The 12208-nt window shown below is 56.0% G+C and overlaps 1 protein-coding gene across 2 annotated transcripts in view; it reads right to left on the bottom strand.

The window, feature by feature from the left end:
* Window positions 1-8077, bottom strand: part of SYT3 (synaptotagmin 3) — a 14288-nt gene extending 6211 nt beyond the window's left edge. For both annotated transcript variants that reach the window (XR_005835501.1, XM_040632935.1), the window contains exons 1-4: window positions 7844-8077; window positions 4373-4898; window positions 1440-1827; window positions 1055-1273 (exon numbers count right to left, since the gene is read on the bottom strand). Coding sequence is in view for 1 of the 2 variants with exons in the window: in XM_040632935.1 (XP_040488869.1) it covers window positions 1055-1273; window positions 1440-1827; window positions 4373-4898; window positions 7844-7994 (1284 nt within the window). In the remaining variant the exon portion in view is untranslated. The remainder of the gene's footprint in view (window positions 1-1054; window positions 1274-1439; window positions 1828-4372; window positions 4899-7843) is intronic.
* Between the last annotated feature and the right edge of the window lie 4131 nt (window positions 8078-12208).

The raw sequence follows: 12208 nt of genomic DNA, 5'->3' as shown, positions 1-12208 counted from the left end.
GGGGGGGGGGGGCTGAGCTAGCTGGGACTTCCGACCTGCCCAGCCCGGCCCTTCAGCCCATCTGGGCCCCTGGCCTCCCAACCACACTGACCGAGGTCCCTGGACTCCCCACTCACTGCCCCCTGACAGCAAACTGTGACAACCTAAACCTGGAACTCCCGAGGACTGTCTGGGGTCCCCGGGTCCTGATCCTGAAACAAAAAAGCCAGTTGTTTAAGGAATAAATGAATGAATAAATGAATGAGTGAAGACCTCCAGTGATAATGGGGGCGGGAGGGAGAGAACGAGACATGATACACCCAAGCAGGAGACAGGATGGAGGCAGGAAGAGGGTCAGGACCCCCAACAAGACCGTAGGAGCTAGGCTCGGGGAGCGATTGGATGGAAGAAAAAGGGGGCCAGTGGGGGGGGGGGGCTACCAGGCACAATCTGGTGACTGGGGGAACTGGGGGGTGTCAGGATATAGGGGATCCAAGTATGTCTGAGGCCTGGGGGATCAGGCTATCAGGAGCCAGAGGGAGAGCAGAGGATAAGATTAGATCTGGAGGTCACGGGCTTGAAACATAAAATGTTCAGAGATCAGAGGGGTTGGGGGTTCAGGAAGCTAGGGAATTGGAAAGCTGGGAGGTTGGAAGGTGAAGGAACTCAGAAAAACAAAAGCTGGGAACTCTGGGGTCAGGCAGTTGGAGAGTCAGGAATCTGGGGTCAGAGGGCAAAAGTCATGGGGTCACAGCATGAAGTTATGATAAAATGGCTGGTGGGTACAGGGGTGTCTGTTATATTTCTCAACTGTTACTGTCAGGTGTGAAAGGGCGTCAGAAGTTGGGAGATCTGGGGTCCAGGCATGATGTCAATATTTGACAAGGTGTTGGGGAGGGGGGGGTCCGTTATATCGATCTCTACACTTTGCTTGTATGTTTGCAATATTTTGCAATAAAATAACTTTTTAAAAAGCCTGGGTCAAGAAGTTAGAAGGTTATGAAGTCCAAGGGCAAGGAGGTCAAACACTGAGGGGTCCTGGGTCCCCAGGAAGAGGAATGCAGGGGCCACTGACCGAGCCGCCCTCCACGATGTCCCTCCAGAGTGGGCGGTCGGGGGGCTGCTCGGCCAGCTCCAGGAGGTTGTCCAGCACCACTTGGCCGATGAGGTCGTGCCGAGAGAAGCGGTCGAAGTCATAGACGCTGAAGTGCAGTTTGCGCTGGGCCAGCTCAGCCAGGGGCACCGAGAACTGGAATGTCTCGTTGAACACAGGGTTCAGTGTCTTCCGGTGCACCTGGAGGGGGTGGGCGAGGGAGGGAGACAGACACCACGCCCATCAACCCCGCTTCCAAAGGACCCAGGAGTCCAGACCCCCAGCTCCTCCTCCCTCAGATCCAGGAGTCCAGACCCCCCACCCCCTCCTCTGTGGGACCCGGATGTCCAGGGCCTTCGCTCCAGACCTTGGTCTGGAACTTTTTCTTGCGGTCTGGCAGCAGGTAGATCTTGACGTAGGGGTCTGAGAAGCCGTTGGAGTCCTTGGCCGGCAGGTCCAAGGCCTGCAGGATTCGCACCACCAGCTGGTCTGAGCCATAGAGGTACCGCAGGGCGAAACTGATGCGGCCGCAGGGCGCCCCCGCGCCGGCCTCTCCTGAGCCCGGGGCCCCGCCGCCGCGCCGGCCGCCTGGTCCAGTCCCCTGGTACAGCTCCGGCTTGATCTGCCCGATGAGTTTGGCTTTTTCCTCCCCACCCGGCAAGGGTAAGGGTAGGGCAGGTGGCCGCTCCTCACTGCCAGGGTCTGGCTGGGGGGTCAGGGTCTGCTGGGTGAGGGGCCGGGGTAGGGCCGGGTACCTGTGGGGAGTGGGGAAGACCAAGGTGGGGTCTTTGACAGTATCTGAAGACCTGACAGTCTCCTCTCTGCCTCTTTCCCAAGGCCCACAGCCAAAAGGCCACAGATCCCCACCTTTGCTCACTATGACCTTGAGCAAGCCACTTGCACTCTCTGAGCCTCAGTTTCTCCACCTGTATTGGGAGGGTATCCCCATCTTTAAGCTAGCTCCAGCTAGGACTTGCTTATGCACCAACTTCCAGAAGTCTCCTCCTGATGTCAAGTGCCTGACCCAGAATAACTTCTGCGTGGACCCCTGGGGCCCCACACAACCCAGACCTCCCGAACCTTCATCTGCCCATCTTCAAATCCCCCCAACCTGTCTTAACCCCAGTCTCACCTCTCCCACCTCACCATCACTCCACTTGGCCTGTCCTTTCTCAACTCCCTTCTCCACTGTCCATAAGCGTATGGGGGACATTCTGGAAGGCCAGAGCTACCCCCTCAGCCACCCTGGCTGCTTCTCCCCTCTCACACACATACTTTCCCTGGACAAGCTCATCTGCACCCCAGGTCTCCACACCCATCAACAGCCCGGTGTCCGCTAAATCTGTCTCCAGTCTGGATTGGCCCCCAGCCTCGGCCGTCCACCAGACCCCGCACACCCCTCACATTCCCCGCCGGGCTCAGCGCCTTCTCCGCAACCTGCTCCTCTTCCCCTGTGCTCCACCTAGATCTGCCGGTCGGACACCGGCTCCTGTCCCCTCAAAGCCTTCCCCCCACCCTTGAATTTCCCCTTCCTGTGACCCCAGCTCATCTGCCCTCTCCTGCAAGGACCCGCACACCCGGGGTGAAGTCCATGTGATGGGGCCCCTCACGATGGGCAGTGCTTGGCAGCCAGGACTGGACATGGCAGCCCCAGATGTGCTGAGAAGCAGGCACGGGGCTGGGGGAAGTGGGAGGGCTCGAGCTGGGGAAAGGGATGTGGTGGGGGAGGCTCCTTCAGCTACAGATCCCCTGGCCACTCCTTGCTCTCAGGGTGATTTTGAGCAGGTCATTAACACCCTCTGAGCCTCAGTTTCGCCATCTGTATGGGGGAGGGGAGACAGCTTAGACCGGTGTATCCATCCACCCATGGAAGGCCTCCCCAGAGACCCCAAACTACATCTCCCATGAGCCCCTGGGCCCCTGGCCAGGCCCCGGGATGAGAACCCCTTCTCCCATGACAATCTGGGGCCCAAGACAATCCCTCTGAGGGCAGTTTCCCCTGGATGCTGCCCCAGGCCCTTCACACTCAACAAGACCCAGATGAGCTCAGGGGCTCCCTCAAACCTCTTCCTAGATCCTCTGACAGCCCCAACATCCACCCAATCACCAGGCCAGGCTGGAGGCCTTCCGTACCTCTTCCCACCCCTCCTACCCACCCACAGCCATCAGTCCCAAGTCTCACCTTTCCTGCCCCCTGACTCTCTTTATCTCCTCCTCTCCTCCCCGTGCCCATAATCTCAGCTCAGCCTCGTCCTCTCCTGGCTGGACTATTGGCCTCCAGTCTGTCCCTCTAGTCCTTCCCCTATGTGGTCACAGAGAGGTCTTTCTACACCCAGAACTGACACTGCCCTTCCTGCTCACAGCCCTCCGTGACTCCCCAATGCCCCAGGACAAAGTCCCAGTCCCTCAGTCCCGAATTCAAGGCTCCATGTGGTCTGGCCCTGCCCGCATCCTAAGCCACATCTCCCTACCTTTCTTTTTTCACACTTACTCTCATACTTTCACACTTACCATAGCCACTGCTGGCAGTTCCCACAATGCACTGTGACTTCCTTCCCCTCTTGCCTCTGCATGGGCCGCTCTCGCCTCCTGGAATGCCCAGCTCACAGCCCTACCTCTGCGCCTGGCCAACTCTTCCTCACTCTGCAGGTCTCAGCCACGATGCCTCCACCTCTGGGAGGCCCCAGCCTCTTCCCAGACCAGATCAGCGACTCCTCAGACTCCCACAGCTGTGGCCCCCTAAGCCACTTTCCTGCAGCACTGGCCAGGCTGGGCCGGCACAGCCTCTTTGAGGACCCACTCCCCCTGGATTGTAAGTGGCATGAGGGCAGAGTCTATTTGCCATGCTCACTTCTGTTTTTCCACCACCCGTCTCAGCTCTGCTTCATATTAGGTGCTCGATATACACGTGCAGAATGAGGAACACAGAACAAAGGAACTCCAGGCCCCGCCACCAATCCTGGCTTAGGGTGAAACAGATGAATTGTTTTGTGTCTCAGGGCCTCGGGAGCCTAATCTTCATTCTCCTCCACCTTCCTGACCCTGGAATCCTATACCCTTTCAATCTGAGTCCAGATCTCTAGGCTCCTCCTGCCTTAGATCCTGGAGTCTGGGGCCCTAGCCTCCTCTGTCCCCAGGACCCAGGAGTCCACACCCCAAGCCCCTTCCTGCCCCAGGATTCAGGACTCTGGACCTCTAGGCCTCTCCTCTTGCAGGGCTCAGGAGAACCATATCTGGGAAAGAGACACAGAGGAGGAACAGAAGTTCAGAGTGGACCCCCAGCCCAGTAGCCTGTCTCACCTGGTAGTGGGTGCCAGGCTTGTGACCTGCTGATGCGACTGGGCACTGGGCAAGCCCCCACCACTGGGGGGCAGCAGGAGCAGCCCAGAGCCTGCACCTCCCTCAGAGGGCAGTTCAGGAGATGTCTGGCTCGGTTTGACCCCAGCGGCCACTGCAGCTGCCGCAGCCTCTGGGTACGAGTCCATGTCCAAGTAGGAAGGCTCAGGGGGATCAGAGCCCCCCAGGCTGCCTGGCTCCAGCAGCTCAGCAAAGGGCGGATGGTGGGCGGTGTGGGCATGGTGGTGTGGACCCCCCAGCAGAGGATGGCCACCCAGGCCAGCCCCCAGGTGGTGCCCACCACCGCCTACCAGGCCTGCCAGCCCAACCCCAGGGCCTAGGTCTTTGCGAAGGGGGCCCCCGCCCACTGCTGAGCCTCCCTTGTCCCGCCAGGGCACCCAGCACAATTTCCAGGACACGAAGAGGGAGACGCCCAGAAGGACAATGCCACAGAATGTCACGATGACCGACAGCAGGCTCACGGAGATGTCTGGAGAGAGTGAGGACAAAGGTCAGGGGTCAGGGTGGGTCAGAGTTTAGCCTCCCACTGATGTCCCCAAAGAGCTAGCCTCTAGCATTCGCCATGCATTGTCCTAAGCACTTCACATACGTTACTTAAACTCCATGACCGCACAAGGTCAGTATCTCTATATAACCATTTTAAAGATAAGGAAACTGAGGCACAGACAGGTTGAGTGACTTGTATTATGCTGCACAGGTAGTAAATGACAGATCGGGGATTTGAAAGAGCAGTCTGACTTCAGACGTGATTTTTAATCACTAGCCCATGCTGCCTCTCTATAAGAGGATACACCAGCTGAGGTACCACCAACATCCCCCAAAATGCTCCGACATGATCAAGGAGAAAGGAGGCTGCATGACACAGTTAGGCAGGTCAGGGTTCAAATCTCTGTTTGCTGTGTGGCCTCGGGAACATATCTTAAGCACTCTGAGCCTTACATTCCCCATTTGCAAATAGGACAACTCAGTCGTGCCTCTCAACTGTGGTATTGAGGCGTGCAGGAGGGGAACGGCACGCAGAGCCAGCATAGCCGCAGAATGTAAAGGCAGACGTTTACCGAGTGGTTGGTATGTTGCAGACCCCTAAGCGCTTTATTGGCATTAGCTTACTTATGCCTGACAGGCACCCTAGGAGGCTGGCAACATTATTCTGCCTGTGTTCCACAAAAGGAAACAGGTCAATAGACAAAAAAGTCTCCTGTATAGAGTCCCACAGCAGATCAGCGGAGGGGATGGGGGGTCAGAATCTGCGTCTAGAGTGCCTGGCTCCAGAGCCCATAGTTTTCCTTATGCTGTCACACGTCAATATTTCCCAATAAATGGTAGTTCAGACATAGATTTTTGTTAGACTGACAAATCTTACTGCTGCCGCTGTGTGTATCCATGACCCCGAAGGGCCCTACAACGGGTGGTGGCAGAACTCGGAACTTCCTACCTCCCCCCACCCCCAGGGTGTTCCTTTCCAAGGGACCGACCTCTGCTGGGAATTCTTGGGACCTGCGAAAGAGCAGAGCAAGGGCTTTCCAGCCTCCTGAATACGGGAAGAATTAAGAAAAGCGGGCCAGGGGGCCACTGGGGAGGATGAGGCGGAGAAGAAGAGAGAAAAATCAGCTGCTTTCCCGTATCATCGGCCTGCCCCAGACCCTAAGTCAAAACATCAGTCCTCCAAACTGATGGATTTCTCATTGCTGTCTGCCTGGTTTGGGGACCCATTTGGGCTTGGCGAGGTGGCGTAGTTGTGCAGGAAAACATGAACCTTGCCCAAAGAAGTGTTTGGCCCTTGATCGGCTCCTGGGAAGGAACCTCTAAGCCCTTGGAACGTCCTGCCTAAAAGTGTTTTTGTTTACTTGAGGAATCTTGGGCCATGCCAGATGGTCTGTGTAACAATGTGATTGATGTTGGGGGACTGGGACGTATCAGCTTGGCCTCTGGAGGGGCTGGACATGAAGTTCAACCCCACCGGCCATCAGCCATGTCTACATGACCGAGACTGGAAGCTCAGGCCTGGTCTCTCCTGGACCCTACTCTATGTGTCTTTCCCTTCGCTGATTTTAACCTCCATCCTTTTGCTATAATAAAACGTAACTGTGAGTAGAACAGCTTTTCTGTAAGTCCTTCTAGGGAGTCATTGAAAGTGAGGGTGGGCTTGGGGACCCCCAAATTGTGGTAGTATATTAGACAGGGTTCCTCATCTGGACAAGGGCACTCATAATATTTCCTCGCTCTCAGAACCCTGCTGCTTCCTAGATGGGTGACCTTGGGTGAGTCACTTCACCCTTCTGACTCATTCCCCCCCTCATTGTAAATGGGGATTATGGCTACCACCGAGGGTCATTGTGAGTGGTCGATGAAATATGCCAAGGACCTTGCATACTGCCTGGTACACAGTCGGTGCTCAATAAGTACATCCCAGCATTTATTGAATGACCACTGTGTGCCCAGCTTGTTCTAAGCACTTGACGTGTGTTATGTCATTTGAGTCTCTCAGCTGCCCCAAGAGGTAGCCACTTTTATTATCCCCATTTTCAGGAGGAAACTGAGGCACAGAAGGTGTTACTTGCCTAAAGTCATCTATTAGTAAGTAGAGGTGGTGGGATTTGAACCCAGACAAGTCAGACAGCCTGACTCAAGAGCCTGAGCTTTGGGGCACCTGGGTGGCTCAGCCGGTTAAGCGTCCGACTCTTTTTTTTTTTTTTTAAGATTTTATTTATTTATTTGACAGAGAGAAACAGTGAGAGAGGGAACACAAGCAAGGGGAGTGTGAGAGGGAAAAGCAGGCTTCCCACCAAGCAGGGAGCCCGGTGCGGGGCTTGATCCCATGACCCTGGGATCATGACCTGAGCCGAAGGCAGACGCCCAATGGCTGAGCCACCCAGGCGCCCCTAAGCGTCTGACTCTTGATTTCAGCTCAGGTCATGATCTCAAGGTCGTGGGATCGAGCCCTGTGTCAGGCTCCATGCTCAGCACGGAGTCTGCTTGAGAGTCTCTCTCTCCCCCTCCCTCTGCCCCTCCCCCTGCTCATGCTCACTTTCTCTCTCTCTCTCTCTCTCAAATAAGTAAAATCTTAAAAAAAAAAAAAAAGAGCCTGAGCTTTTAAGCACTATTCAAGATGCACAAAAGATATGTGAAGGGGCTTCGTATGTGGCTGGGGGGAGGGGCAGTGGGCAGGAGGCTCACAGGACCAAACCCAAAAGGTCAGCGGTCAAATGGCCCACCCAGCTCTTTCTCCTTAGATCAAAGGTTTGGGGGACCAGCAGCAGGCAGGATGGAGGCGAGACTCTAAGAGGGACTGGCCGTGGCCACCTAAGGAACAGAAAGCTGAGCAGGTCTGCTCTGAATCTCTGAATCTCTGCAAATACTGAGTGTAGGGGACACAGGGTGCTGGCTGAAACAGCTGGGGGGGGGGGTGCTGACCTGCATCTGGGCCCCGGGGATAGCCTCGAATTCGCAGGTCGTTGAACTCCTGGCACCTGTCACTGGTATCGGCATCTCGGACCCGCGCACAGAGGTCCGAGACCAGAATGAGTGCCCGCCGGCAGAGGTCATCCTCGTAGTCTCCTGACATGGTAGCCGGTGGGTTCTGTGCTTGGAAGGGGCCAGACAAGGGTGTAGATGGGGAATGGGATTGAGAGAGGGGTGGATAAGGGATAAAAAGAGAAAAAGAGAAAAGGAAAGATAGGCAAGGGGACAGAGATCGGGAGTAGATGGGCAAGGGGATGTAGATTAGGGAGGGGTAGACAAGGAGAAAGAAATTAGGGGCAGATGGACAGGAGGACTGAAATTCGGGGTGCAGGCAAGAAGACAGTAACGGGTTGGACAAACAAGGGGACAGAGATCAGCATGAATGGATGAGAGAACAGAGAATAGGGACAAATGGACAAGGAGAAAGAGATGAGGAAGGCCAGACAAGGGGCAGAGATCAAGGATGCACAATGAAGGGGTAGCTGATAAGGAGACAGAGATTAGGGGTGCACAGACAAAGGACGGGATTTAGGCATGGGCAGATGAGGGGACAGCCGTTCATCATTCATGCATTCGACAAATATTCATTGAGCACCAACTACATGCCAGGCACCGTGCCAGCGGCTGCAGATCCAGCAGAGAACCAACCCCACACATTTCCTGACTTGCTGGTGTTACAATCCAGTGAGAAGAGACATGGAATAAACAAGTCAACAAACACACATACACAAACAAGACATGCTCGCACTGTGAGAAGTGCTCTGAAAGAAATAGTTGGAGGCTCTGTCACAAAGGGACAAGGAGGTGGGGGGGCTCTCTGAGACCTGAAGGACGAAGGACGAGATGGAGCTGGCCACAGCCAGTGGGCGGTGGGGCTGGAGTGGGGAAAAGCAACCAAAGTAGCGGGAACAGCATGAACAAGGGCTTGGTGGGTTCGAGGAACGGGAAGGAGGCCAGATCCAGGTACAGTGAGGACCAAGAGAGAGGGAGGAATGGGGTTAGAGAGGTAAGAGTGTGGTGGTGGCTGGGGTGGGATGGAAGATGCAGGGTGCAGAGATAGGGACCCAGTTGAGAAAAGAGATAAGGGGAGAGGAGACAGAGATACTGGGAAGGGCAAACTGGGGCCCAGAACAGAGGGACAGATGAGCAGACAGACAGAGGGAAAGTCAATGATTGAGATTTGGGATGGACTAAGCTATGAAGAATGGACTAGTGTGTAATTTATGAGAGTGTGAGAGATGGGCGGACAGAGGGACTGTGTAAGTGCCAGGACAGAAATATCTTTGAAAGGGAAACAGTGGTCAGAAGAATGGATGGGGTGCAGAAATAAAGGACAGATGGACAGACAATGGCCAGAGACCACAGATGGGCAAAAGGATACAAAGGAGGGCTGGGCAGACAGACATGGGTGCAGTAGGGAGGCTGGATGGGGGTGGGGGCATAAAAGAGAGAGGACCGGGAGAGGGAGGTGGATGTGAGGAGAAGGGGAATGAGCCACATATGGTTTGGAGCCAGATATCAGAGATGGACTGGAAGGAGAGTGCAGGGAGAAATTAGGGACGGACAGACCAGAGCCCAACAGATGGACAGGTGTCGTGGGGGTACTGCAGAAGGCCAGGACTCCGAGACAGGCATGGTCAGACTCACCTGCGCTTATCCCTGCCGTGTCCTGGGTGGCGGCGGCTGGCGGCAGCCCATGGGGGTTGTAGGGCGGACAAGGGGCTGCGGACCCGTCCCCACGCGCCAGGTGGTGGGAGGAGGAGCCGGATCTGGAGGCCCCGGCCAGGAGAAAAAGCCCAGTCCGAGCCTCACGTCTTGTCCTACTCGGACTGGCAGCTCGACCCCAGGCGACCCCCGGGAGGTCCAGCCACCCCCTCCCACCTCCGGGGCCCCAGCTCCCGCTGAGCTTAGACACTACAATTCCCAGCAGGCCTTGCGCTAGCGCGGCTAAGACTTCACAGACCCGGCGCTGCATGGGCTGCTGGGAGTTGAAGTCCTTAATGCCTCTCCGGGCTGCAGAGAGGGTGGGAATTTTTTTGGAGGTGGGGGGGTTATGAGATACCGGGGTCCCAAGGCGCTGCAGGGGGGAGGAATGATGCCCTGGACCTCGAGAGGTCGCGGAGTCTTAAATCCTCAGGAGCCATGGGGTAGGTAAACGATCCCCATGCCCGGGGGATCGGTGGGCGAGGTTGGGGTACACCTAGGTGTTTCGGGACCCCCCTTTCTAGGGCCACGTGCCCTTCCCCCGGGGCGGCAAGCGAGCGCTACCGCGCCCGCACTCTCGGGCAGGAGATCCGCGTGCCTCTGCACCTACCCCCGCCCCCACGCGCTGGGGCCGCCCCCCAGGATCTGCCTGGGGCGGGGGCTGGGGCAGGGGGAGGGGGGAGGAGCGGACTCACCCGGAGCCGCCGCCGCCGCCGCCGCCGCCGCCGCAGCCCCGCGCGCCCGCAGCGGTGCCCGCTCGGCTCCTCCCCCCGCCCCTGGCGCAGGTCCGCGGCTCCTCCCCTTGCACCCCCTCCTTCCTCCCCTCTGAACCTGCGGCCTGAAAGCCGAAATAGCGCGGCCGCAGCCAGGAAGGAGGGAGATTTCCCGGGACCGAGGCGTCCGAGACCCAGCTCTCTTACACAGTGGAAGATCCAGCTGTCTAGGATCATGACCCTCCGCTCCCCCAGGATCCAGGGGTCCCGGCCCCCAGCCCCTCTTCTCTCAGATGGAAAAGTCTGGGACCCCTGTCACTTCTCCTCCCGGAACCCAGGGTACTGAGCTCCCACCCCCTCAATTCTCACATCTGGGAATCCACACCTCCCGGCCGACTCCTCCCGGGGCCCTTCCTTCACAGGACCCAGGACTTGGAGTCCTCCCATCTGGGGAGCTCTGAGGGCTGGCGGTGGGAGGGGAGGCGGAGCCTCAGAATTAGCGGGTATAGAGAATCTCAGCCCGGTGTGAGGTACGAGCAGGGACCTGGGTTTGGATCCTGCCTGGGCCAGCTTCTCCCTGTGTGACCTCTCGCTCTCTGCTCTTGAGGTCCAATTTCCTCATCCAAAAAATATAGACAATAAACCAGTTTCTGAAGGGATCCAGACTTTTGAAAAAGCAGACAATATAGGTAAAGCATTGGCACCAAGTAGGTGCTTAATGAATCTTTCTCAAAAGCAGCAAGTAAGATTTACTGCCATATTAATAGCGGTTAATGATAATTGCCGCTGACTGTGATCTGGGCACTGAGCTGAGTGCTTTGAAAGCATTTTCTCATTTAATCTCCACTTTGGCCCAATTATGTGATTCCCATTTCACAGAGAAGGAAACCGAGGTCCATAGAGGCTAAATCTCTTGGAGAAGATCCAGAACCACGCAGTCACAGCAGCAACTGGCAGGGGTGGTGGGAGGCCCTCAGTCTTCTTTAGTGCTGCCCCCCCCCAGTGACACGCATATAAATATACTCCCCAAGTAAAAAATTACTTTCTTCTGCCAAGGCAGCTTTAAGACAAGTTCCCTCACTTTAACTAGATTCCACCTCCCTCCCCACATATTGCTACTTATGTATATATACATTTGCAGTCATTGTCACACTGTAGAAACCCCCAGAAATGCCTCCCAGGTTCACCTTGAATCCTATCCTCAGTACTTCTTCATTCTCCTCGATGGATCCTCATTTGCACCCAGAGAAGCCTGCATGGGGGGAGGGGGACACATGCCCAGATGTATGCACATAAGTCCATGCAGCTCAGAGCCCACTCACAAGACCTTCTCACCCAGCTGGCCTGCCCAGAGTCCACAGGCAGCCCCGTTCCCCAAGAGAAATACACAGAAGCAAGTATGCAGCAATGCATACTTTCAGAGACGTATACACTGGTGGGCTTGCCAGAGTTCCATGACACATCCCCAAAGAGACATCTCCGCATTGGCTGGCAGCTGTAGGGTCCTGGTTGCACCTGTGGTTTGGGAAATGGCAGAGCCAGGTTCCAATCCCAGGTCTCTTCTCAGTATTGTGTGTGAATGGTTTATATTCTCAAAGCCTCAGTTTCCCTGTCTGTAAATGAGGATACTTTTTTATTTTTTTAATTAATTTTTTTAAAAGATTTTATTTATTTATTTGACACAGAGAGAGAGAGAGCACAAGCAGGGGAAACAGAAGGCAGAGTGAGAGAGAGAGAAGCGGGCTCCCAGCCGAGCAGAGAGCCCAACGCAGGTCTCCATCCCAGGGCCCCGGGATCATGACCAGAGCCGAAGGCAGATGCTTAACAGACTGAGCCACCCAGGCGCCCTGAGGATAGTTTTTTAAAAATCCAGATTCCGGGCGCCTGGGTGGCTCAGTCG

The sequence above is a fragment of the Ursus maritimus genome, unplaced genomic scaffold (assembly GCF_017311325.1).
Source record: "Ursus maritimus isolate PB19 unplaced genomic scaffold, ASM1731132v1 scaffold_19, whole genome shotgun sequence".
In the NCBI taxonomy this organism is placed as follows: Eukaryota; Metazoa; Chordata; class Mammalia; order Carnivora; family Ursidae; genus Ursus; species Ursus maritimus.
This window is presented reverse-complemented; position numbering and strand designations above follow the sequence as displayed.